At 40.8% G+C, this 27,206-nt stretch overlaps 1 protein-coding gene across 5 annotated transcripts in view; it reads left to right on the forward strand.

The window, feature by feature from the left end:
* Positions 1-12,330, forward strand: part of RPS6KA5 (ribosomal protein S6 kinase A5) — a 175,175-nt gene extending 162,845 nt beyond the window's left edge. For all 5 annotated transcript variants that reach the window (XM_045071267.1, XM_045071273.1, XM_045071275.1 and 2 more), the window contains 3 exons: positions 7,168-7,327; positions 8,626-8,789; positions 10,459-12,330. In XM_045071267.1, the coding sequence (XP_044927202.1) occupies positions 7,168-7,327; positions 8,626-8,789; positions 10,459-10,698 (564 nt within the window). In that variant the 3' untranslated portion in view covers positions 10,699-12,330. The remainder of the gene's footprint in view (positions 1-7,167; positions 7,328-8,625; positions 8,790-10,458) is intronic.
* The last annotated feature ends 14,876 nt before the right edge of the window (positions 12,331-27,206 follow it).

Raw genomic sequence — 27,206 nt, forward strand, 5'->3', positions numbered from 1 at the left:
ATTTCTATATAGTAAGATGTTAGTCTTTTCCTTTACAATATGTGGCTTTGATGTCAGAATGTCCCTCCACCCCTACCCCAACCCAAGATTACAAAAACATTCCCCTAAATTTTCCTCTAGAATTATATTTTCTTTTTATACTTAAATCTGCGCTCCATCTGGGGTTTATTTTGGTGTCAGCTTGTTTTCCCCCAGTGGCTATAGCCTGTTATCCCCGAACGATGGTTCTTCTTTTATTTTTAAGTTTTAAATGGTTTTCATTTCAGCAACTTTAAGTCATCATTTATAATTTTCAAACTAAAATTAAATATTTATGAATAAGATCTTTCAAATAAAAAATAACTCCTATAGACTTGAGAGTTTCATTTAAGGACTAAAACCTCTTATATTTTCATTAGCATTCTCCTAAAAAATTAGTCTAAATAAAAAGCTTTCCAATTTTAGCAATAGTATAGAATTGCCCTTGGTAAAAGAGCCTTTACTTTAAATATAGGTCAGTGGTAATCCTCAACCTCTTTAAGGTTTTAAAAGAGAGTCTTAGACACACGGACCCGTATTTTCAAGCTTCCGAATGTCATATCCATGGAAATAAGTGTGTAATAGCTTGGGTTTGGAAGCCATGCTTCTCTCTCAATCTACTCGTCAAGTTGTTAAGACAAGCAGGGGACAAAGAGCAGCTTACAGGAACTTATAGCACAGGAACACAGTCACAATATCCAGACTGTGGGAAGTTCTACAGGACAAATAACCCAGTTTCTCCTAGGAGAAAAAAGGTAGCCCAAGAACCTATAGACCAAAAGACACTTCTGAAACAATATTTACATTTGCTTGAATTCTGATTCAAACAAATTCTAATTTTAATTCTATTTATTAAATTCAAACTCTGAGCCATACAGATATAATTGTAATTGTAGATATATACATGTGTGTGACACAGCTGGAGAAATCTGAATACCGTTTGGCTACTGATGATATAAAGGAATTACTACTAATTTCTTTCAGGTGTGATCATGGTGGTGTGATTGTGGTTTTAAAAGAAACTTTGCCTTTTAGAGATACAATGAAATGCAGACATAGAACAAAGTTAGCACACAATTTAAAGAGTCACAAAAAACCAGAATGCTTTGCAGACTTTTCCACACACATGAATGCATGCCTCCAGAAGATCTAGACACAAAGCCCCAGCAATTCTGTAGCAAGCATAAAGTTTATTTGGAGTCTCCTGATTGCCTTAGAAATCGATGGCCTTTTGGGGCGCCTGGCTGGCTTAGTCAGTGGAACATGCAACTCTCCATCTCAGCGTTGTAAGTTCAAGCCCCACATTGGGTATAGAGATTACTTAAAAACAAAATCTTAAAAAAAAAAAAAAAGAAAGAAAAAGAAAGAAAGGAAATCAATGGGATTTTTTTGTGTGTTTTATCTAATAAACATGAATGTAGCTATGATAATATGAAAATAATTTACATCACCCCCGTTGAATAAAATAAATACACCGGGAGGCTGCTTCATGTAGTCTCCTATGGCTAGACTACAACCCAGTCTTCCTCGCTGGGTATGCAGTCCCTGTCAGAAACATACATGACTTTAATTAAAATAGAGCTTACCCAGTGGCTTAGCTTGGTGTTGCCATAACAGAATGCCTCCGTTAGGTAGCTCGAGCAACAGAAATTTATTTTCTCACAGACTGGAGGCTGGGAAGTCCAATACCAAGATGCCCGCAGTGTTGGCGTCTAGTGAGGATTTTCCCCTTGGTTTGTAAACAGCCACCTGCTCTCTGTATCCTCACATGGCCTTCCCTCCGTGAGTGTGCTGGGAGAGAGAGCGCGAGTGCACAAGCTCTTGGCTGTTTCTTTTTATAAGGACACTAATCCCATTGGATCAGGACCCCACCCTGATGACTGCATGTGACTTTAATTACCTCCATAAAGGCCCTGTCTCTAAATACAGTCACATCGGGAGTTGGGTCTCCAACATAGAAATTTTTTTTAAGATTTATTTATTTGAGAGAGAGACTGTGTATGCGTGCTTGGGAGCAGGGGGAGAGAGAGAGAGAATCTCAAGCAGACTCCCCACTGAGGGAGCCTAACGCAGGGCTTGATATCACAGCCTGAGCCAAAACCAAGAGTCAGACGCTTAACCAACTAAGCCGCCCAAGTGCCACAACATACGAACTTCGGATGCACAAAACATTGAGCCCCTAACGCAGAGTATTCATGTGGGATAGGATTCTGTGGCAGTCAGCCAGCATATACAATTCCATTTAAAACATAATTCTTCCAAGTGTTTTATTTAGGAGATCTTATTGTTTTACTTTTTTCTCAAAATTTTATTTTGGAAATTTCAGATCCAGAAAAATAGTGAGAGAATAATACTGTGAATGTCTAACATTTTGCCACATTGCCTTTTTCTTTCTCTCGATTTCTCTCTTGTGCACACTGTCTGTGTGTATGTGTATGTATGTACAGGTACATACATATATATGATATAGATACGGTCACAAACACATAGATATATACCTTTAAGTGTGTAAATACTGTTTGCCACACCATTTGCAAACAACTTGCAGGCACAAAATTTTTTTCAACACAAGTTGATTCCTGGGTAATCAACTAAAATTGTAAGATATTGATTGGAGTTAAGAAAGGCTAAAGTTTGTCTATTTCCGCCTTATCCTGAGCAGGGATCTTTTCTACAAGGTCCCTGATCACCAGTCTCCTTTAAACACTTCTAAAGATGGAGAATTGGTTTTTCTACCCGACAGCTTGTTACATTACTATGCATCAGAAAGCAAGAAAACTGTATTTATAAAGGTTACTTTCTCATATGTAGCTACATTCATTTCTGTTAGGAAGTACGGTAGGATTAAGAAGTAGAATGTGTTTTAGAAAACTGTTTGGCAGTGTCCACTGAACATATACAGACCAAATGACCCAGCAATTCACCCTCAGGAATAAACACAAGAGAAATTCTATTATTATATTCCAAAAGATGGGTCTAAGAAAAAATATGTAGGGTGCCTGAGTGACTCAGTTGGTTAAGTGCCTGCCGTTAACTGAAGTCATGATCCTAGGGTCCTGGGATTGAGTCCCACGTTGGGCTTCCTGCTCAGTGGGGAGCCTACTTTTCCTTCTGCCTCTCTCTCTCTGTGCATGTCTCATGAATAAATAAACAACATCTTAAAAAAATTTTTTTAAATATATAGCATGTTTTAAAATGCCCCAAACTGGAAACAAATCAAATGCTCATCAGTAATAGAAAGGTATTCTAGTCTGGGCTCCCCAGAAAGCAGAACCTGAATCTAAAGTATGTCTTGTCTTGTTCCTAAAGCACATAAACCCAGGAGCAGGAAGAAAACAGAGAAAGAGGGATTGCAGATGGCTCACATCTGTTGTATAGTGCAGCTGATCCCTTGAGTTCATGAACCAAGACCTCTAATGAAGCAAGCTCTAAGTTTGCAGAGACAGACATGTGAATTTTATAAGTGGGCCATGTACCCCTAAAATCTAGATATGGGGGCAGTACGTGGGTGGCTCAGTCAGTTAAACATCTAACTCTTGATTTGGGCTCCTATAATGATCTCAGGGTCATGAGATCAAGCCCTTCGTGGGGATCCACGCTGGGCAATGAGACTGCTTAAGATCCTCTACCTCTCCCTCTGCCCCCCACCCCACCGATTTCAGTCTCTCTCTCTCTCCCGCCACCTCTTTCTCTAAAAAAAAGAATCTAGATATGAGGACCCAGCACTAGCTGATGGTTCAGTCCGATCCTCAGGAACAGAGCTCCGACCACAGGGCATTGTCCTGAGCAGGGGCCTTCACTGAGTTTTTCGTGTTCTAATAGACCATCCAGCAAGCAAGCCCAATTTCCCTTCTTCCTCCGTCAGTTGGTCATGGGGAACCCTTCCTCAGTGAGGCCGCTGGCTTGAGTTAGGAGTGTTGATGCCGCAGAGATGGGTAACGCACACCCATGGATGTGACTTACTCCTGCCTTCCGGACCTCCTGGGGCTTGTTCTCAGTGTGCCGTGTCCACAATACACAGGATCGCTGCTGTGACTTTGAGTCAGCGCAGCTGCTGGTCCGGGCACACGATGCAACTGGTCTTGGTATCCTTCCCGTGGGCACACATGGTCTGCTAGGAACCAGTAGCGTCTAGGAGCTATTTCTCAGAGAGTAGTTCTCTGCCACAGAAGGCAAGAACCCCACCCCAGAATCCTTCACATCTGCCCTGCGACTCCTCTCGTGCACTTGCCAGAGACTTTGCACAGCATTCTTACCCCTAGCACAATCAAGTCAGCCAGATCCGATGGCCTAGGTAGGAAGACATCCTGTGTTACAGCTGGGACCAGCCACAGAACTCCTTGACTCCAGGCCGCACTTGAAACTGGTAGCCTTCCCAGTCACTTGATAAATGGATTGGAGCGGTATTCTTGAGAAAGCAATATATGCTATCACCAAAGTCCCAAGAAGCCCACTACATCCTATCCCTCTTTCTCAGCAGTACAAGGTACAAGCAGTTTGTCTTTAAGGAACAAGGCTCTGTGCCCCTAACCAGAGGACCCCTCAACCCTTCACCAGTGTGACAGTCCCCTGAATGTTTGTCCTGTCTGTCGCCCCTGCTCTGCCATTCATGCACTTAGAAGGCATGTAGGACACTGCTGATTCCTGCCCACCACGTCTCCCTTCATGAAGACATCAATACCAAGAGCCAGCATGGGGTTCTTGAGAACGCCAGGATGGTCAACGTCCTAACAGGCTGTATGAGAACAGAGCTGGAGAGTTCACATAGCTCTTGGACAGCCCACGGTATGCTGTCCTTGCCATGTAAAGACGTGCTGCATTGATCTTTCCTATTGGTAGAAATCAAGAAGAATCTATTGACCAGATAAGTAGGTGCTTATCAGTGCCAGCCCCATACTGACTTGTACCACATTCAGCGTGGCCACTCTCCCAACTGGTCCCTTTTAGCCAGGGCCTGCAGTGCCTTTGGTGTGGACACTGTTCCCTGTTCTCAACTCTTCCTCCACAGGGACCACACTTCTTAATGCAGTTGTGTAGTAGCCTTTACTTTAGACTCTGCTCCCTGGGAAACCCAGGCTAAGATAGTTGGTGCCAGCAGTGATCTAGAAGGTGGACCTTTAGGAAGGGACTTTAAAGTTGCATGACTCAGGAATGGGGCCCCTACTGCCTTCCAACCAGAGGAGGAGGAGGAAGGGAAAACAGGGAAGTTGGGTGGACTGCTGAGCAGCTGCTGCTGTTACCAAAGGCAATGGGTTGCTCCATCCTGTCACACTGATGATAAAGATGAAGAAATAGCCTCGGAGAGCTTAACTGATTTGCCCAACCTAGTAACGAAACAGCTAAAAAATAGAAGCTAGTAAGTAAAAAAGCAGAAAGCCAGGTCTGACTGACTCAAAAGCTCATGTTCCCCTCCTGCCATGGATCTTCTCTCTGGACTAAGGATGGCAGATGGCGGAGGCCCTAGTCACACATCCTGGAAAGGTACACCGGAGCGGGGGTGGGCCTTTGTCAGCTCGAAAGAAAATGACCTTCTAAGGAGACTGAGTAACTGGAGTGCCGTCAGGGAGGCCAAGAAACTGTTGGTGTGGAGCACGGGGTGAGAACCCCAGGGGCCTCACAGGCTGGGCCTGGTGGGCGAGGTCAGAGCCTGCGAGACACCAGCGAGGTGGGTCCCTGTCGGGAAGCCAGTGCTGGCGTCTGAGGAGGGAGATGTTGGGGAAGTGCTGAACGTCACTGTGTGTGCATGAAGGGTAAAGGCGAGAAGATTTAGGGAGGGTGTTGGTTTTCTTAAATTGTGTTGTCATTGTTCTTCCGGTGTCTTCGCATTTCCCTCCTTAGAACACGTATCTTCACGTCGGGTTGCTCCAAGTCAATAACGGAGGTCTCTTCTCAGCGTCTTCAATCTGCACACCCTCCGTCCATTATTCTCTCAGGCACAGTTTTCTGGTACACAAAGTCCAAATTCGCCCAGAGCCTCCTGGTCTCTGGTCACCTCATAGGAGCCAGGTGTCTTCTCCATTCTTTCTGGGGCTTCGTTCCTTTGTGTTCAGTCGTCCTCAGCCAGGGTTTGTGGAATGCCCACCTACTCGTATCTCCTGCTTTCCCCTTTTGACGTCCTTTTTATTTTCCTGTCTGGAATCGTCCATCTTTTGTGAGAGCCGGTGTGTGAGAGTGGCGTCACCATCTTGGCATCATGAGGGTGACCGTGCTTGTCAGACACATGGCCAGGAAAGAGAAATGGCCGAGTCCTTTCAGGTCACGGGGACTTCTCCCTGGGTACACGGCTCCGCCTGAGGGCCGGGCTTGAAACAGAGACCCTCCTCTTTGTGTCCCTTCGAGAGTAACTGCCATGGTGAGCTGGCTCCTACTGACACCACCGCTGTCTCCTCAATGGCTGGCGCTTCCATGGTGTCTGTGCTCGGACACTGTCACCTCACTCCACCATTCTTGGCCGTCTGTCACCTCCGCAGGCCTGTAAGTCTCTCAGCGAGCAGAGAGAAAACCCTCCAAGAAGTTTAAAGTTTTCAATTTAGTTTCTGATGCACCGACAAGCCTTACTTAGCTTTCCAGTTTTTCTGTTGACTTCTTAAAGGGCAAAAACCTTAAACATAAATCTTCAAACACATGGCTACAGTGAAAACAGGTGGTTTTAGAGAATTCATTCCATTTAACTCCACAGTGAGAAAAATAAAATGAAAGTGGTAATTACAACCAAAATAGGAAGGCCTAAATTAAAATGTTTGAAGCCCTTAACCACAGTTAATGTCCTGAGGAAAGGATGTGTAGAACTGAATAAAGAAAAAAAAAAGTTAATGAGGGGTTCTGCTATCTCTCAACTTTTTGTTAACAGTAGCACTGTCTTTTCTGAAGTAGTTGGAATGTCCTTGTTTTGTTCTTCTTGCTCTTTAAATTTTGATCTAATAAGCTGTCTCACTTTATTTACAAGGCTTTGAAATGTTGAAATGTTGCTTCCTTGATAGAAGAAGGCTACATAGTCTTTTAAACCCAGTAATGCTAGTTGTCGTATTTGGTAAATTATGCTGATGAAGTTGGTAATGAAATGACTAGCATGGCTTTGACAGACAATGACTTTGGCAGACATTCTCATTTGTTTCTTTTTCTTTTCTTTTTTTTTTTTTTTCTTAATAGTATACAATGTTGTCAGGGCAAGTTCCATTCCAATCTCATGACAAAAGTTTGACATGCACCAGTGCAGTGGAAATCATGAAGAAAATTAAAAAGGGAGATTTCTCCTTTGAAGGAGAAGCCTGGAAGAATGTATCCCAAGAAGCTAAAGATTTGATCCAAGGTAAGACTCTAGTGTTACATTGCATATGATGTGTAGTGATTGAAGTGGAGGCATACCCATTCATACGTATTTGTTAATTAAAGAATTCACGTGTGTTCTAGAAGGTTTCTGATTACTCTACTGAGCCTTATTTTTTTCTTACCGGAACACTATCCCTTGTAATATTGTCCACATCTGCAGCGTCTACCAGCATCTCAATCTAGCACCTCCAAAGTGAACTGATATTATTTTACTATCCTTTTCCCAAAAAGATGCCCCACCCCATCCCCCTCTTGCACGGCCAGGAAGCCAGAATGGTTGTCACCATCCACCCCCCACCTTCCTCACCTTCCACAGCCAGCCACCCAGTCCTGCAGTTCACCGTCCATCCTCACCACCCCCTCGTCCCCATTCACATGGCTGCCCCCCCAGTTCCTGCCATGCTTTCTCTCCTAAGAGCCCATGGCACCCTTTTGGTTTGTGTCACTGCCTCTGCCTTTACCTCTCTGTTATCAGTTGTCAGAGTGACCTTCCTCATACAGGTGTGACCATGCCTCTCTTCTGCTAAAAGTCCTTCAGAGAGGCCCTGTTAGCGTCTGGTCAGACTCACGTATGGGAGCATATGAAATCCAGAACCCTTGAGGAACTGGCCCTGCCTGGCCCTGCCTCCTGTTCCCCTCAAGCTGCCTTTGAATTCTTCCCATGTGTCCGTGCTCAGATTCCTGCACGACTTCACATTTGCTCCTTCTAATCCTGGGGAACCCCTCTTCATCGAGCCCACTTGTACTCATCCCCCAGGACTCATCTTCTGGAAGCCTTCCAGGGTGTCCACACTGCAGTCAGAGATCTCCCCGTGGGTCGCCAACACGCTGTGCATGAGAGTGTTACTCTTGCGCTTATTTCCCGGTGCTGTCACGGTTGGTTTTTGTCTGTGTGTCTCCTCATGGCTCCTCTTTGGGCCTCCATCTCCGTATCTCTAGCAGCTTACTGCACTTGCTGACTCGTACAAGATGTTTGCACACGAATGAAGTGCATCTAGGTACCCTCTATTCATGTGGAGCTTCCTAGTCGCCAATGGGAGTCTTTGTGTTGGGTGCCAGTCTCTTCTCAGGAGAAGTCAATTAGCCTATGGTAGACACGGGCTATTGTGGGCCTAGTCGTTAGCATTCAGGATTTACTGAGGGGTGGAAATGTATATGAAAATGTAATGACTCTGTAGGAGTTTGAATCCTTCTCAGAGCCATTGTGTCATGTGAACCTCATTGAAATTTATGTTTGAAACAAATCATGAAATAAAAATATCTTAATTATTCCTATAGGACTCCTCACAGTCGATCCAAATAAAAGGCTTAAAATGTCGGGCTTGAGATACAACGAATGGCTTCAAGATGGCAGTCAGCTGTCCTCAAATCCTCTGATGACTCCAGACATTCTAGGGTCTTCAGGAGCTGCTGTGCAAACCTGTGTGAAAGCAACCTTCCACGTAAGGCCCTGTGCTCCACACATGGTGGGCAGGTTTGAAAAGGAATCAGATAAGTTTACTCCATAACCTCCAAGACACGCTCTTGGTACATTTAAAAGAATGTGTTATTTTCATTCTAGGTGTGTTTTTATAAATCCCTCCGTAAAAAGAACACATTTATTAACAGAAAGTATGTGGGGGACCCGAGTCCCTGCCAACCCACAAAATACTTACTTGACATTCCAGATGAGTTTGTGAAATGAGGCAGTAGTTTGATATTTGAAGAGTTGAAAATTTTCAGTAGATAATGAAAACAATATGCATTATGTTGGAACTTTTCTCTCTCATATAGACTAAATCATTTTCTTTAAAAGCCATAAATAAACATTAGGAACTTAGGCACATGTGAAAAGTCCATTCACTCAGCCGCCATTTATACCTAACATACCCTCATGACCGTGAGGGATAGGGAAGAAGAGTATGCTGTTCCAAACAGATGCAAAGGTTTTAAGAGAATTGTGTAAGAAATAGATGAGTCTGGGTGGCTCAGTTGGTTAAGCGGCTGTCTTCGGCTCAGGTCATGATCCCAGCGTCCTGGGATCGAGTCCCACATCGGGCTCCTTGCTTGGCAGGGAGCCTGCTTCTCCCTCTGCCTCTAGCCTGCCACTCTGTCTGCCTGTGCTTGCGCTCTGTATCTCTCTCTCTAACAAATAAATAAAAAATCTTTAAAAAAAAAAAAAAAAAAAAAAAAAAGAAATAGATGAGTTAGGGAGAAGTGACGTACCTCTGAAGGGATTACCGTGTGAAAGGAAAAGGGCTAGTGTTTCTTCTTCAGTTGCAGACATGGATTAAAAATTAATGAACTAGGATATGTTGAGGTGTAAAGAGATTAGCCACAGGTTTGTTCAGATGATCCCCAACTGCCCAGTGACATTTGACGCAAAGCTATCAAGAATAACCCCAGGGGGCGCCTGGGTGGCTCAGTGGGTTAAAGCCTCTGCCTTCCGCTCAGGTCATGATCTCAGGGTCCTGGGATCGAGCCCCACATCGGGCTCTCTACTCAGCAGGGAGCCTGCTTCCCCCTCTCTCTGCCTGCATCTCTGCCTACTTGTGATCTCTGTCTGTCAAATAAATAAAATCTTTAAGAAAAAAAGAGTAACCCCAGTGACACCCAAACTTAAGGCTGAAAGAAGTGGAGACAGGAAGCCGTGAGGAGAAAGCCGGGCCGAGGCAAGTGGAGCTGAGCCTCTCTGTGCGACGAAGTATCAGAGATATACCCCAATTACCCCGACCTGGAAGTGGAGAGGAGAGCCCTAACAGATCTAGTCTGTTCTGTTTGGGGATTTTATGTCAGAATTTTAAATCTCAGACACAGATCTAATAAAAGTAATGGGGCTTGAGAGGTTGGTGTTTTTTATTGAAATGTAACACCGACTTCTTCCAAAGATTTATGAGAACCCTAACTCCTGAACAGCCTGGCTGGTGTGATTTACACAGAGCCACTGAGACTCGAACCCTGAGCTTCCAGACCCTGCCAGGAGGTTTGCGAGTGAAGGTTTTCAGGACCTTGTTCCCAGAGCAATTTGGAGCTGTGACTGGTGACGAAAGTGGTCTTCTGCTAGGAGCCCTAGCTGCCAAGAGAACTTCAGTTTCTTGACCTTCACAGGACCTCCCTTTCTTTCTCCCCTAGGCCTTTAACAAATACAAGAGAGAGGGCTTTTGCCTTCAGAATGTCGACAAGGCCCCTTTGGCGAAGAGAAGGAAGATGAAGAAGACCAGCACCAGTACAGAGACGCGCAGCAGCTCGAGCGAAAGTTCTCACTCGTCCTCCTCTCACTCTCACGGGAAAACCACGCCCACTAAGACCCTGCCGCCCGGCAACCCCGCGGACCCCAGTAACCCGGATACGCTCTTCCAGTTCTCAGACTGAGTGGTGCAGGGACGGTAGGAATGTCATCAGTGACGACCCATCGCACCTTGAATGCCCTCAGCGTGTGCCTGAGGTGATGTCTTACGCTTTTCAAACTGCGTCCTGTTGGTCTTTTTGGAATCTGCCTCTTAGGGAATTTTTTTCAGAAAAGCCCAGTTGGTTATCCTTGTCCAAAAGCACTGGACAGAGAATGTTACTGTGAATAGAGCACCTGTTAAACTGTTTAGCGACCTAGCATGATGCCAACAGGACTGTTCTGGAAAGAGCAAAGGTGTCTGTCTGTAAATCTAATTAGGGACGGGGTAGGTTTGAGCGGTTCACAGAATGAGTCGAGGGTTTTCCAGATGTCTGCCAGCAAGAGTCACTTGTACTGTGATGACGAAACCTTTTGCTCTGCCTTGTGGACAGCCTGGGTTTTTAAGAGATTTGCACCCCTCGAACAGTGATTTCTCAGAGAAAAATGTCTGAGGGTCTTCAGAATGATACTGTAGTGAATTGTGTGTGTGGCCAACGCTTATTTCTTGAGAGAGGATTTTAACTTATTGTCTTTATTTTATGGTTACCTCTGATGGTACCTGTTATTATTAATCTTTTTCTAAAAAGTAAAAAAATAAATAAAAAAAAATAAAAGTACAGGAACTTAAGGTCCCATGCTCTGCATTTGGGATCTCTCTGAGATGCATGCTAAGCTACTTACGTTTTTAATTTTGCACTGCTCTTTCCTGGTGATTTGTTTTCATGGTTATTGCAAAATAATAAGGTACAGGTCTGTTTTAAGTAATTTTGCACTTTATAAGAGAATATGAATAAAGCAAACTATTTTATAAAGTGCACTGTTTAAAGCATATGTACTGCATTTTTGCCAGTTTTTCCATTATCTCCTTTAAATTTGTTCTCACATCCCCCTTTCTACCTTGTTTGTGCAAGTGGAATGGGCGTAATCATTAGCCACTTAGGCACCAATGTGCAGAAAATCTAAAGGGAAATTCTATGAAACACTGTGCTTCACATTCGTACACTGTGTTGTCTGCAGCGAGGCATGCCCTCCTGTAGTCGGATTTTATGTACATAGTATTTTAGAATCATGATTATGATTTGTCTTGAAATTTTTCTGTTAAATTTTAAATCCAGAAGGCATATTTTATAAACTTATGCAGAGCACTTTTAATTGCTCCAAAGTTCCGAATTCCTAGAGAAAACAAGTGCTATGTGATGAAGACATTTCACTGAAAGTTTGCTGCATTTTCAAATACGATTAATTCATTCCCTATGCAAAAAAAAAAGAAGTGATAGGATTTATATGCTGTGTTTTCTTTTAAAGCCATCACACAAAATGGCAGGACTGAGAGAAGTAATCTTTGCTATGTTTACAAGAATCATGCTTAAAAGATGATGCCCGACCTGTTTATTTTATAGTTTTTGTTAATGACAACTTCTTGAGCATTGGTTTGGAACTTGGGCATGATATTTATTTATTCCTTTCTTAAGATAATAGCAGCATTAATTTCAACCAGTTATGAATACTAAAGATATTGCGCTCTATGTAATGGTAGCATATTTATTACTAAATCCATGTATATATTAATAGCACAGGCAAAAAATGGCAAATATTAAAATATTTTCAAAATATTATATGATTCTCATCACATTATTTGTCCACAGTGGTTATTGGAAATAACTTTTTATACTTTTCAGTGGCCCCGATGACTCCACGATTGTCATGAATCAGTGAAAGTTTTGTACGCCTAGCTCGCAGTCTTTCATGGTGATGATGGGAAATCTTAACATGAATGATTACCAACCTGTAGCAAAACCACAGAATGTGATTCCATCCAGGCACAGTGTTACAGTGACCAAGAAAATGTCCGTTTATGTCTATAGTTATGTTGAAGAGATTTGGAAATGTCTAAGTTAGCTCTTCAGTTCATTTGTTAAACTACGCATCCTGGTAGAAAACACTAGTTGTAAAGTATGAACTGAAGGGACTTTGTTGTTCATGGAAAATGACCTAGAAAAAGAGTATACTCTAAGGACTGATGATGTCATTGACTCCTGGAGAGTGAAATTGAGGGGTTTCCTTTTCCTTTATTCTCAGTGCCTCTTCTTCTGAAGGACCTGACAGAAAACTGAATGGGTGAAAAGGCAGGCGGGGTAAGAGGAGGATGGAAAGAGCCTCACAACGAGGCTCCCGGAATTACCTGGAATGGGCTTCTGGAAGAACCTCGGAAACACTCAGAGTGGTGCCCCCTTTTCAAATGAATTCATGCTCACCCTACTTAGAAATTCCAGAGAGACAGCTCTGATGCTGAGTCTGTAGCACTTAGACTGTGCGCAAGCTGTTCGTGGCTGGTGACTTGCACTTGGAAATTCACAAAGCTTTCACTGAGTCATAGCGGCAGTAAACTGAAAAATGCTTCATGTGACAATGTTCAGCAAAAGGACTCTTAGTGTTAGGAAAGAAAAAGGAGTAGATCTTAAAAAAGCCAAATATATACATTAAATTCTCTTTATAATATAATTTTGGAGATAAAGCCAAATCGCCCCTCCCCTTTTTCCCTGATGGATTTTATTTGCAGGTAGTTTCTGACCGTCATAAGTCCTGATGCATGTATTTTGTGACTACATAGGCCTGATTGAGAGTCAAGCAGGTAATAGAGGAAATACATTTTAAAAGACCAGTTTTTCCTACTTCTTATGCCAGGTCTTGTGGCTGACTTAGTTAATTTAGCTCTTTTGGATTTCATGCATTCTTCCCAACCTCTATAAAACAATGAGTCCGTGAACCCCCTGGAACCAAAAATCAAGCTTCCTGGAGTTAATTTCAACATGCTTCTTTGTGTTGGAGTTGCGGAATCATTTATTCATGAAAAAAAACGCTTTTGAATGTTTTTCTCTTGCTGCCAATTTCTTAAATAACTGTGTAAAGGCCACATGTAAATTACAAGGTAAGTTATTTTAAGGAAGACTATAAGAATGATAGTAGCTATTTTTCTATAAGGGAGTTTCTTTTGTATCTCACTTTACTTTTTTTTTTTTCTTAAGTATACAATTACTTGTCTACTTGTTTCCCCTGCCCCCCATTTCAGATGCTGTCATTGTCATATTTATGAGGATCAGGGTACCTCAGAATGGTGAAAATCTCTACATTACTGGCCGTGTTTGTGCCTTCGACTGCCTGATTACTTTAAGTTTGTGCCTGGTGGCCCATAATAAGAACAGGATTTGGGTACTCGTTTTATCACACTTGTAATATTCTTTAAGACCTAAATAAAGAAGTAAAATTCTGACATGCCACTTACACTGTATAAGAATAATTGTCTTATAAGTGAATTATCGTAACATAATGAAATGTTGTACAATCATATGACTTTAGGCGCCTCCAGTGTCCTTCACTGTGACACCTGACTTCTGGCCTGTCATCACTTCTGTCCCCTCCATGAATACCCATCTGTACTCGATACCATTGCCTGGCACTAAAAAGAATGTAGCAGGCGCTCACGAAATTTTGAATTTAAATGCAAGTCATTCTAAAACTCAAAGAAAGGGAAAGTAATCAAAAGATAACACAAGAAGTATGCATAAATAAATATTTTAAGTCTCATCTACCCAAAGGAAATAGCTGCTACAGCAACTTAGAGGTTTTCTTCGCTGTTTGGTTAAGTGACTTCCCTCCAAAGTTGTGACATTCTTTGGGGAGAATATTTTTCTTGAGAGCAGTTATTTAAATCGTGTATATGAAGACAACATGTCTTTTCAAGGGGGCAGTATTCTCCATCCTAAGAACCTGGGGCTGGCTCCGTCTTCAGCATTTCTTCCTTCTGAGCTTTCAAGATCTCGCTTCTGAGCCCTGTCATTTGGCCTCTCAGCTCTCTGTTACATTAACTCAGTAAATGACGCCTCGGCTCCCCAAGGGCATTGTCCACTTTCTCCTTCATGAAATCATGAACAAAGCAGGTGCCAATGCTCTTTTACTAGTAGACAGAAAAGGAGGATGGAAACAAGTATCTCCCGGTTCCATCTGTCTTGGCTTGTTTACACTCATCCAGATAGGTCCTGCTGACTGCCAGCCACTTCCTTTCCGCGATGACTTCCGACCACATGGTTAAGAAGTTTGGTATTTTGCGTCTAGAAAGCTTGGATGAAAAAGACAGGATTCTTGGTAGTTACTCATCAGGCTTCATTTTCCTGGCGTATTTCCGCAGGGATGGGTGGAAGGACGTTTTGTGATATTTTTCTCGTCGGAGTGCTGCTTCGGTTATGAAGAGTTGAATGCTTCGGACAGGTCAAGTTGGTATTTACCACAGCAACTTCTCTGGAGCCCAGGCGTCTGGGAGGATACTCAGCCTGGTGTCATTTCCATTATTCTTTTCCATTGCTTTACAATTTTAATTTGCATGGTTTTGCAAAATTTGTCTCTTCTCTAAAACAAATTCCTTTTTGTTCCTTCCAGTTTCCTCCTTGTTCCTTCCCCTAGGGAGGAGTTTTTATCTTTTCATTGATGTTTTACAGCCCTCTACTAAGAAGGGCCCCTGGGTGGCGTCGTCGGTTGAACTTCAGAGTCTTGGTTTCAGCTCAGGTCATGATTTCAGGGTCATGAGAACGAGCCCCCATGTCAGGCTCTGCATTGAGCAGGGAGTCTGCTTGAGATTCTCTCCCACTAACCCCCATGCTGCGCACACACACACTCTCTCTCTCTCAAAAAAGAAATAGAACAAAAAAATGTCATGACTTAGAAAAGGAAATTTAAGTCTGAGCAGAATACTGTAGATTTATTTTTCTACCATTTCTGCTCGTTAAGGTAATTGGGAAAACCATTGTTTCTCTTGTTTTCTTTGTTTAAAATCCAGTTAGGTTAACGAACTTGACATTCTTTTTTTTTTTTTTATTTTATTTGTTTATTTGACACACAGAGGTCACAAATAGGCAGAGAGGCAGGCAGAGAGAGAGGGGGAAGCAGGATCCCTGCTGAGCAGAGAGCCCGATGTGGGGCTCAATCCCAGGACCCTGGGATCATGAGCTGAAGGCAGAGGCTTTAACCCACTGAGCCACCCAGGCACCCACGAACTTGACATTCTTAACTGCAGTTTTATTTTTAACTTTCTAAGAGGCTGGTCACGGAAAGTGTGCACTGTTGTGTTGAAAGGATGTGTGACAATTATCCTCATGAAAGACTTGCTGGCTGTGTAGACATTTGAGCATTCATAACAGTTTATTTTAGGTACCACAGTGCTGGCCTATTTGCTAAAGTTATAAATACCAGTAAAAGGAGAGATTAAATGTACAATCATTCTTGTTCTTTTGATGAATAAGAAGGGAAAATACAAAGCCACTACATTCCATATGAAGTTAATGCTTTAGTACTCAAGTTCTGAAAAATACCCAAAAGAACTTTAGAAGAAGAGGAAGCCACATTTATACATACTCAGAAGAATTTTTGAAAGACTGGCATTTTAACGCATAGCGGGTATAGTTCTGTCTAAAAGGATATGTTTCCTTGGGGACGGAATCCCTGAAAATAATCAAAGCTACAATAATCCACGTAACTACATACATTCTTCCTCAGCTTACAGAAAGCCAAGAATTTGCTTTCCTAGAAAGTAAATGGAACAGAACAAGATGAAAAACTTTGTTTTTCTTTTGGGTAAACGATAAAGAGGCAAAGTATAGCCCCGCTGTGGTTCCATGGAACGCAGGCCGCCCATCACCATCTGTGCTGTCTTCTCTGCCTGCAAGAATTGTGCTAGTTCTCGCTTTGTTTCCTTGCTTTCCAGTTGTACAACCGCACACCGTAGTGTCTCCCCACACTGACATATTTCCCGTACTGCTTCTCCATATAACTGTGGATTGACTACTGTTTATAGACTGTATTTAAGATCAGAGAAGTGCTTGATTGGGAGCCCTGGGGATGGCAAGTATGTAGCAATAAGGCAGGAAGGACCCTGTGTAAGAAAGTGAGCAGCCCTTCATCTCTGGAATGCATTGAGAACGTGGAGAGAGAGAGCTACTTTATGAAATGCCATTTCAGTCACCATGTATGTAAAGGTCTTTAATAATTTCGTCTGCTGGGTGGGTAGGGGAACTTATTTAACATGTCTCTACAGGCTTTGCAAGGGGGTTATTTTTATTCTAGGAGGCCCATGTGATTGTTTTCTCCTCACTGTTTCCCTACTTCCTCCCCAACTTTCCCCACTGCCTTCTGTCCAGACCGTTGCCATCCTAAGGCCAAAGAGAGCGGTTCAAATGGAGCACTAAGACTACCTATAGGTAGTGATCATATTCTTTAAAAATGTTAATGCAGAACAGTGTGTAAAGTGTACAGATCTTAAGTGGGCAGCTCAATGAGTGTTGACGTGGGTATGCACCCCTAAAACCGTCCCCTCCCTCAGGGTGAGACTCCCAGTCCATATTCAGATAGAATCACTGCTCTGACTTCTGTCTCCACAGATTGTTTGCCTGTTCTTGATCTTCCTATGAGTGGAGTTGTAGTCTAGCTTTTCGGGTCTGGTTTTATTCGATGATCATGATGTCTGTGAAATCCATCTACGTCCTCACACACAGCATAACAACAGTGGGCTCTTTTTCATTACTGTGTGTTCTCCCATCAGATGAGTATATCCCAGTCTGTTTATCCAGTCTACTGTTGGGGGGCATTTGGGTTGTTGCTAACTTTTCACTTTGATGTCTAACGCTGTCAAGAGTATGCCTGTGCGTACCTTTTGGTAAATACGTACATTCCTTTCTCCTGGGTTTGTACATAAGAATGAAGCTCACTGAATCATAGGATAGGTGTATATGTAGCTGAAAGGATATTGCTAGATAGTTTTCAACAGTGGTTGTACCAGTTTACTCCCATCCAATTGTGGGTGAGAGTTCTGGTTGCTCTCTATCCTCATCTGCCTTGGGAACCATCAGCCTTTTTAGTTTCAGCCATTCTGGCTAGTGTGTATTCATTGTGGTGCTGGGCATTCTGGCAAGTGTGTATTTCATTGTGGTTTTAATGTGCATTTCTCTGAGAAGTAACGATGAGTAGAACACCCTTTTATATCTCTATGGCCCATTTGAGTATTCTCACTTGTTGAGTGTCTATTCAAGTCACTTCTTTGAATTTATTAGGTTGTCTGTGTTTTTCCTATTGATTTGAAGGTTCTTTGGAGTTGGTTGATATGAAGTTTTGTCAGTTATATTGTTATAAATCTCTTCTCTTTGGTTGGCTTTATTGCTTTCCAATTGATGTCCTTCAATAACCAGAAAGTTTGAATTTTTACGAAGTTCAATATATCAGTTTTTTATGGTTAATGATCTTTGTGTCCTCATTCATCAGCCTTTACCCAAGGTTGTTATTCTTCTAAAAGCTTTATCATCTTACCATTCACATTATATCCATGATCCATCTAGCACTGATATTTGTATATGGTATGAGGTATAGTATTCAAAGTTCACATAGTCTGTGAGTGTTCACTTGATTTAGCACAATGTCCTGAAAACCTCAGTGCACTGTGGTTGTAATTTTTATAGTCTTCCCATCTGGCAATGTAAGATTTCTAACTCTGATTTTCTTCCAGATAGTCTTGGCTACTCTTAACCCTTTTCATTTCCATATACATTTTAGAAACAGTCTGTCAGTTTCCTGGGGGAGGTTATCTATTACTGTTTAATTGATATGGCATTGCATATATAGATCAATTTCAGGACAATTTATATCTACTCAGTTTTGAATTTTGTGACCCATAGACATGGCATATATCTCTCTATTTAGGTCTTTAATTTGTGTCAGCAAGGTTTTAAGATTTACATGGAGAGGCTGGATTTATTTTTAGATTGTTGACATTTATATTTTATTATCTATTTTTTGTTAGTGTGTAGAAATATAATTGGTTGGGGTGGGTTTTTTAAAGATTTTATTTATTTATTTTGAAAGAGAATGAGTGCAGAGCTGGGGGAGGGGCAGAGGCAGAAAGAGAATCTCAAGCAGACTCCATGCTGAGCAGGGAGCCAGATGTGGGGCTCGATCTCACAACCATGAGATCATGACCTAAGCTGAAGTCAAGAATTGGATGCTTAATCAACTGCACCACCCAGGCACCCCTATATCTGTTTCTTTATACTACCTTCGCATCTAGTAACCTTACTAAATTCACTTTAATTATGCTAATTCTATAGCTCCTTTTGTATTTCTTCATGTATATATTCATATCTTCTACAAACAATGATAGTTTCATTTCTCCCTTTCCAGTTTTTCTTTTATTCCCTTACTGAGCTGACTGGGACTTCTAGCAGAATGTTGCATAGAAGTGGTGGCAGCAAACCTCTTTGACTTATTCCTGAACTCAAATTAAGAATTCAGTATTTTACCATTCAATATGATGTTTGCTGCAAATTTTTTAAGAGATACCACTTACCAAACTAAGGTTTTTTTTAATTCCTTGTTTTCTGAGCGTTTTAATTAAATACTTTTTCTACCTCTATTGAGATGATCATGTAGTTTTTCACTTTTGTTTTCATACAGTGATTAATTACACTAATCAATTTTCAAATGTTGCATTCTTGAAACACACCACATTTGGTCATGGTATATTATTTTTATATATCAATGCATTCAGTGTGCTAATATTTTACCTCAGTTTTTTAAGTTATCTTTTATTTGGAATATCTAGCCCATTTATAGTCAATTTGACTGTTGACTCCTGTCCCACAGTTAGTTTTCCATTTGTCCCATTTCCTCTTTGTTCCTCTATTTCTCCTTTCCTGCCTTTTTTTTTATTTTAATAAACCCAAGTGCTCTCTATTACCCATTTTTTATCCTACCAAGTGAGTATATTGGAGATTTTTTAAAAATTCATTTAGCTGTAACTTAGAGGTCACAACATGCATCTTTGACTTACCAGAGTCTACCTGAAGTTGGTACATTACTAATTCCCAACAATGTAAGAATTGTTTCACAATGTAAATCTGTTTACCCCTCCTTGCTTCTATATTGTCGTCATGTGTTTTACCTCTAACTTGTATGTATGTTTAAACTTTACAACTCATTATTTTATTTATCCTTATTACTAACATTATCTATTTTAAAGAATCAGTATTCAGTTTTATCTACATATTTACTCTTTCTGAAGTTTTTGTTTTGTTTTATTTCATCCTACCCTTTCCTACTTCTATCTGGGATTGTTTTCCTTATGCCTAGAGAATTCTCTCTCTCACTCTTTCAAGATTTTATTTATTTATTTGAGAGAGAGAGCATGAACAAGGGGGAGGGAAAGAGGGAAGAGCAGACTGCCCACTGAGCAGGGAGCCTGATGCAGACTCAATACCAGGACCCTGGGATCATGACCTGAGCTGAAGGCAGATACCACCGACTGAGCTACCCAGGTGCCCCTGAAGAGCTCTCTTTAGTATTTATTTTAGTGCCAGATCTGCTGTCAATGATTTCCCTAACTTTTGAATTTTGAAAACTTTTGCCTTCATTTCCTTTTATAACACCTTTATTGAGATAAGATTCACATAACATATTGTTCACCTACATAAAGTGTACAATTCCTTGTTGCCTTTATTTTTTAAGAATATTTTTGCTGAGTATGAAATTCTGGGTTCAGCACTTTCAAGATGTCATTCCATTCCATAAGTTCTGTGGAAAAGTCAGCCATCAGTCTTACTGTTACACCTTTGAAGGTACTGTTACTCCTTTCCTCAGGTCACTTTGAAGATTCTTTCTGTCTTTGATTTTTAGCAGTTTGACTCTGACATACCTATGTATGGTTTCTTTATCTTCCCTAGGGATAGTAAACTTGTTTAGTCTTTTGGTTGATGTTCTTCCTTAATTTTGGCAATTCTTAACCATTCTTCAAATAATTTTTCCAATCTATTGTCTCCCTCCTCTTTTCTAGGATTCTTCCAAACCTTTCACCATGTATCTTCTATATATGTATGTATGTTCTATATGTATCTTTCAGTTTTTCTGTGTTTTTCTGGTTTTTTCTCCCTATTCAATCTGCATAATTTTTACTGATCTGTCTTCCAATTCATTTATCCTCTGTTCTGCTAGATCTAATGAATTTTAATCTTAATTTCATATATTTTATTTACAGATCTAAAATATTTAGATCTGAAATAGATTCCATGTTTCTGCTGAAATCTCAATCTTATCTTCTCAATTCTTGAGCATATTAATCACAGGAATTTTGAAGTTCTTGTTTGATAAATCCAATGTCTGAATTACTCCCTATTGGTTGGTTGTATTATTCATATATATTTTTTTCTTCTGGTTTTCAGTCATTTTGTCCTGTTTTCTAGGATCTCTCAGAAGTTTGGCTGAATACTATACATTGTGTATTAAAGGTTATAGAGACTCTGCATGGAGTTATCTCCTTTTAAGATGGTTATGCTTTCTTCTGGCAGGTAGGTATGGGCAGTTACCGTGATCCTCTTGAAGATTGACTTTAGACTTGGCAAAGGTTAGTTTCGGTTTTGCCCTTACTCCTGCACCAAAATCTCAGGACCAAGAACTACTAAAAGCTCTCTTCTCTTCAGCCTCACACCTGCTGCTGTTTGCTGGGTTTCTGGAGGCCTCACCTGGCACACATGATTTAGGGACAGCAAACACCTCAAGGAAATCAAGTGACAGCATTTCTGGGTCCCTTCCCTGAGGTTTCCTCCTCTCTGGGATTTTGCCCTTCGAGTCCTAGCTGCTTTAGCATCCCAGACTCCAACCTTTGTCTCTTCAACCAGATAGGATTGCTGCTTTCTACTAGGTATATATTTCCCTGTGCCATGAATTTGCAGTGACTTCCAAGGAGTCAGAATGAATGTGGAGCTCACACCAGTGTGCTTCGCTTCTTTTAGGGATTAGAGCTTCTTTGAGCCCCTGTGTGAGTTTGCCCGGATGCTACATATTAATTACTTAGCTTTCATGTAGTTTCCAGGAGGAAAGCCAGTTCTAGTTCCTCTATGTACTCTATTGTGGCCCAAAGTAGGAATCTGGTGGCAATCACTTTTAATCACCAAAGTCATTTCCCCCCAGTTGCTTCTGGCAATGTGAACTTGATTGTCATGGGTTCACATAAGAGGGCACACGGTTTATTCATTTGTTCTTTCACACACAGTTTTTGAGCTCCTACTAAGGCCAGCAGTTGTTCTAGACACAGGTAATACAGCAGTAAATAAGATTTCAGCCACTTCACGAGGTAGAGCCTTTTACTTCATAGGAGGACTGGCTACTAAAGGGTTTCTGTGTCGTGCTTGTACTATTTAAAGGTTTTTTCATATGTGTGGGTGAATGAGAGACAGACTGAGCTCAAGACCTTTAGGATGACAACACCTTCCTATTTTATACAAGTATTTTTAGCCTTTAAAAAATTCTGCCGAGATTAACCTAGTGCACAATTTACACACAGTACGTCAATACAAGGCCACCTTTTGAAAGCTAAGGCATTGTGCTTAATTCTCTATCTGTGAGTTTCTACATCATACAGCCAAGACAAACACATGAAAGACTTACTTTGGATCAGGAATATATGACAATTTGAGTTAAAATTCCCTAGAATTGATTCATGGAGAGCAAATTTACTTCTGAAAGTAAATCTTTCCATGAACATTAACATGAGCTCTAATCAGCCTACCCGTGGTTTCTCATTTTAACTTCAGTTTTTAAAAAACATTTCACAAGTTACAAAGCACTTACTTATATTAAGTGCTTTGAGATTCTAAAAAAATGATTTGGTTTTCCCAGTCTTCCAGAATAGCTTGAATGTCACTGGTACCAAGAGAAAACTCTAACCTGAGCACATGTTACTGTTAAGAGACTGCAGTCAAATTAAGAATTTTACTCTTCTGTTCTTTGTTACTTTTTCCCACGTTAGAAATTTCACATATTCTAGGAAACGATAATTTGCAGTTCCAATTCTAATCCATTTTCCTGGGATCAAAAGGCAGTCAAAGAACTAGAACCTCATATATGGAAGCTCTGTAGAAGCGAAACTGTGCACTCATGAGGACAGATCAGAATCCTGAGCACTGTGGTTTGGTGTCCTTGGAATTACAACCCCTTTGGAATGGTTTAAGAGCTACCAGTTAAAACAGACAAAGCCAGACACAAAAGACCCCTTATTGTATAGGTTCATGTATTTGAGGCTTCCATAATAGGCATATCCATAGACACAGAAAGTAAATTATAGGTTTCTAAAGGACAGTGGGAGGGAGAAATGTGGAGTGACTGCTAATGCATGTAGGTGATGCACAGAGGTGAGGTTTCGGGGTGATGAAAACGTTCTGGAACTAAATAGGGTAATGGTTGTACAACATGGTAAATGTACTAAAAACCACTGAAGTGTACGCTTTCAATGTTATGTTATTATGTGACTGTTACCCTAACTTTTTAAAAGCACACACACGAACTACCAGCTAGAAAAGATTAGAGTTACTTGGATGGAGCCAATTCTATCTCCTTGCTATTCTGAGAATACCATCCCCACTTGTCATTTATTTGGAAGCAACTCTGAAATATAATTAATTTTATTATGGTTGGAAAATCTTTACTTACAAACAGAAATTAACTTTTGGGGGATAGAGTGAATATGTTTCTTACAGATAACACCAAAATTGCAGCCTCACAGAAAGGGCACCTCCTCGGGACATATTTTGCCCAGGGCTCAGTAGTGTTTGGGTAGATATCGAAGTGTGTGTTTTTTTTGCGATGGTCTCATCCAGCCTGTCGTTACTTTTATCTCCGCACTAAAGGTTCTTCTTTTGCTTTTGGCCTGTTTGTCCTTATGGGACCATTGGGCTCTTGCTCTGCACACATTTTTCTTTGATGAATACTTTTCTCAAAAAGTATTTCTTATCAATACTAACTTTAGTTCAGAAGCTGGTTCATGTGTGCAGTTGAATGAAGTATTATTTTATTTATCATGAAATCATTTGTCTTTTTTCTCAAAGATGGTGCCATCGAAACCCCAGAAAGTCATGCTACTCATGACTTTTCCATCTTACTAAGTCGTCTGAGGCTGTACTGTCTTCCTTAACTCCACTGTATACTGTGCAAGTATCTTTGTCCTCAGTAAATTATGTACACTCATTAAACATAAAAGTGTCATCAAATGAGGGGGAATTTAGAAATTTCTTTTTTCACTGATTGAGACATCACATGAAACTTTGCTTTTGTTTCTGGCAGTGATGACCTGTCCTGACAAAAAGTAATTAGACTTTGAAATTTTCAAGATGCTTTTATAGCCAATGTAAATAAAGTTTCAAACTGCAAATTATTTCACCTAAAATTTTTATGAAAAATATATGTTGTAACACAGTAAAATCAGTAATTTTTATACATGTTGAATGGTAAATGTTTTGAACGTATTTTTCAGTAGTAACTAGCTATTGAAAATTCTTTTTAAAGGGGCGCCTAGTGGACTCAGTCAGTGGAGCATGTGCGACTTTTAATCTCAGGGTTGTGAGTTTGAACCCCACGTTGGGTAGAAATTACATAAAAATAAAATCTTAAAAAAATAAGATAAAAGAAGACATTTCAGAATCACTCAGTAAAATAATGCTATAAACAAATATTTATCTTCCCAGTCCATTCTTGTTTTGAAACATATATATCTTTACACTAATGATGCAACATAGTACTTACACTAGCTCATACATTTTAGCTGGGCTTTATTCTAAATATTTTAAGGAAGAATTTTCTAAAAGATATTTATTTATTTATTTATTTATTATTGCACATCACTCCTTTATTATACTGACCTAGAAAAAAGATATAGCACCATTACACTCAGAATGACTACTGGGCCCATGGCAGTGCCAAGCAACTGGAACATGATCAGAAACAGATACAGTGGAAGACACACTTGGACATGGTCAAGAGGCATCTCACTGCCATAAAACATTAATGAGATTTTTAAAAAATATTTTATTTATTTATTTGAGAGACAGAGATCACAAGTAGGCAGAGAGGCAGGCAGAGAGAGAGGAGGAAGCAAGCTCCCCGCTGAGCAGAGAGCCCGATGCGGGGCTCGATCCCAGGACCCTGGGATCATGACCCGAGCCGAAGGCAGAAGCTTTGACCCACTGAGCCATCCAGGCGCCCCGAGATTTTTTTTTTTTTTTAAGTCATCTCCACATCCGGTGCAGAGCCCAAACACAACCAGGAGATCAAGAGTCGTGCACTCCACCATCCAAACCATCCAACTGCCCTGATTCTGATAAATCTTTTAGGTAAGGGAGTAAAGTCTACTGTCAAAGTATTCAGACTTTTTAACTTCACTTTGCTTTTGAGCCTGGTGTTAGTTTTCTAAAGCCAGAAAAATCAAATCCTACTTACGTAAAAATTCAGAAAACTTGTTCTATTGGCATATCTAATGTTATATTCAGTGAAAACCTTGAGTGGTTAGAAGTTCTAATTAGAGTTGATCTCTTTGTGCCCTATGTGCATTATGAAACTTAAGTATTAAGACTTAATGTATCATCTTCATTATGTACACTTTTTCTTTTAATAAGTTTCTACACTGGTTTCATGTGATGTTTTTCAGATGTTAGCAGACAGAGGGCTTCGTTTGCAATATGGCAGCATATTCCGGGATTATTTTAGTATCAATTACAATGTCAGATTTTCATAATTGCAGCATAACTACTTAAAATTATCTATCTGTCCTACTGTGATCCCTGCCTGTACTGGAATATTCTAATATGAACTTTCAACCAACCAAAGTGGGTGAGAAAACTGTGTTAGTTTCTTTTAAAAGAAACACTACCGGGCACCTGGGTGGCTCAGTTGGTAGAGCATCGACTCTTGATTTCTGCTCAGATCATGATCTCATCTGCTCAGGGTAGCCTGCCTGTCTGTCTCCCCACCCCATCCCCCGCCTTTCCCCCCACTCCATCCTCTCTCTCTGTCTCTCAAATAAATAAATAAACTATTAAGAAAAAAAAAAGCTATAGATACAAGTAGTTCCAACTAGTAACACTGGCTTGGTCCCCTAAAGAATTAATTCAGTTGTATCAGGTGATAACATTCCAGAGTTCCAGGATTATTTTAATGTAGATTTAAGGATGATCAAATTTTGATTTAATATAAAAACTTCAGAGTGCTAAATTTTGCGTATTTAAAACATCCAGTGATAGCTGGTATTTGTTTTTTAAACCTTAAGTAAGGAATGCATTTCATTTACTTGGTTGACTTCCTCTAGACATAAATGCGATGCTTATTTTTTTTTTAATTGACTTCATTGTTGCTGTCTTAATGGGAAGGTTTAGTTTGATTAGTCAGCTCTTCCTGCTAGGTTTTGGATTTTTTAATTTTTTGGTTGGTTGGTTTTGGGTTTTTTTAGGGCGGTGGGCGGTGGTACCCTAAGAAATTCCTGCAGTAGAAAATACCATGAAACCGTATATGTTCCTTATATAGTTGTGGCATTTAGAGGAGTTTTTCAAAGCTTATGTTGGGAGATAGGGAAGATAAGCAAAGCATCATAGCAAATTCTTTTATTTTTTCATAGTAAATTCATCTTGCATACAGAATGACAAGCATATTTAGCCCTTTTTGCTAACACTGGGCTTCTTTTCGTTGTGATTGCTTTACAAACTTAATGTTCCTCCCTGATAAAAGCCTGACTGGAACTGATATTTGTTTAAAGATAAATATGTTTAATACAAAGAAAATAAAAACTGCACATATGCCCGTCCTGTAGCGAACACCCCTGCAGCACTGGCTGCGAACCATTCCAACAGCACACACGGGCACATTAAACTTGGCACTTGACATGGAAAGTGCTTTCAAATCAGATCTTTGCTCGGTGGGTTTCCTGTGATTGGACTAATGCATAAGTATTTGTTCCTTTGGAGGCATTTAGACATTGGAAATTAATTATTTACTTATGAACCACAGACTTGAGCAACAGTTTTAGGTAAAATTTCCATTTTTAACTTTTTTGTCAATGGATGGCTAAAGCATGGTGTTCTGTTTTTATATTCTAGGACTGTTACTGAATTAATACTATGTATTTCCTTATATCGACCAACCTATTATTTAATTAGCTCCCTCATGTTCAGAAGAGCCTAGAGGTGCTAGAGGATACTGTGTGGTGAAGTTAGAGGCCAAGTGACCTATGTGCAGAGAGCCTGTGGCAAGAACCAGGGCGCCAGGAGGCTGGGCAGTGAACACGGAGACCGCCATTCACGCCTGGGGTGGTCCATGCCTCAGCTTTGTGTCTCAGCACTCTGTCTTTAACAACTGTACTTACCAGCATCTTAAGAAAAGCACATTTGCCCTCTCAAAGGAAACGGGGTTACTGGAAAAAAAAAGAGAACCGTCACATGATTCCTTCTGTCTTCCCTGTACCCTTGGCTGTCATTGAGGAGTAAGATGTACTATATGTGACACTTCCCATGATATTGCTGATGACTTTACGGGAGGAAGTAGGGAGGCAGTTGGTCCTACATTTCCAGCCTGGCCACAGACTTGGCGAATCTGAGCGAGGCACTCAGCCTCTCCCTGCCTCCATTTCTTCAGCCATGAAATG

The sequence above is a fragment of the Mustela putorius genome, unplaced genomic scaffold (genome assembly GCF_011764305.1).
Source record: "Mustela putorius furo isolate JIRA1106 unplaced genomic scaffold, ASM1176430v1.1 tig00000129_pilon_pilon_pilon, whole genome shotgun sequence".
Classification (NCBI taxonomy): Eukaryota; Metazoa; Chordata; class Mammalia; order Carnivora; family Mustelidae; genus Mustela; species Mustela putorius.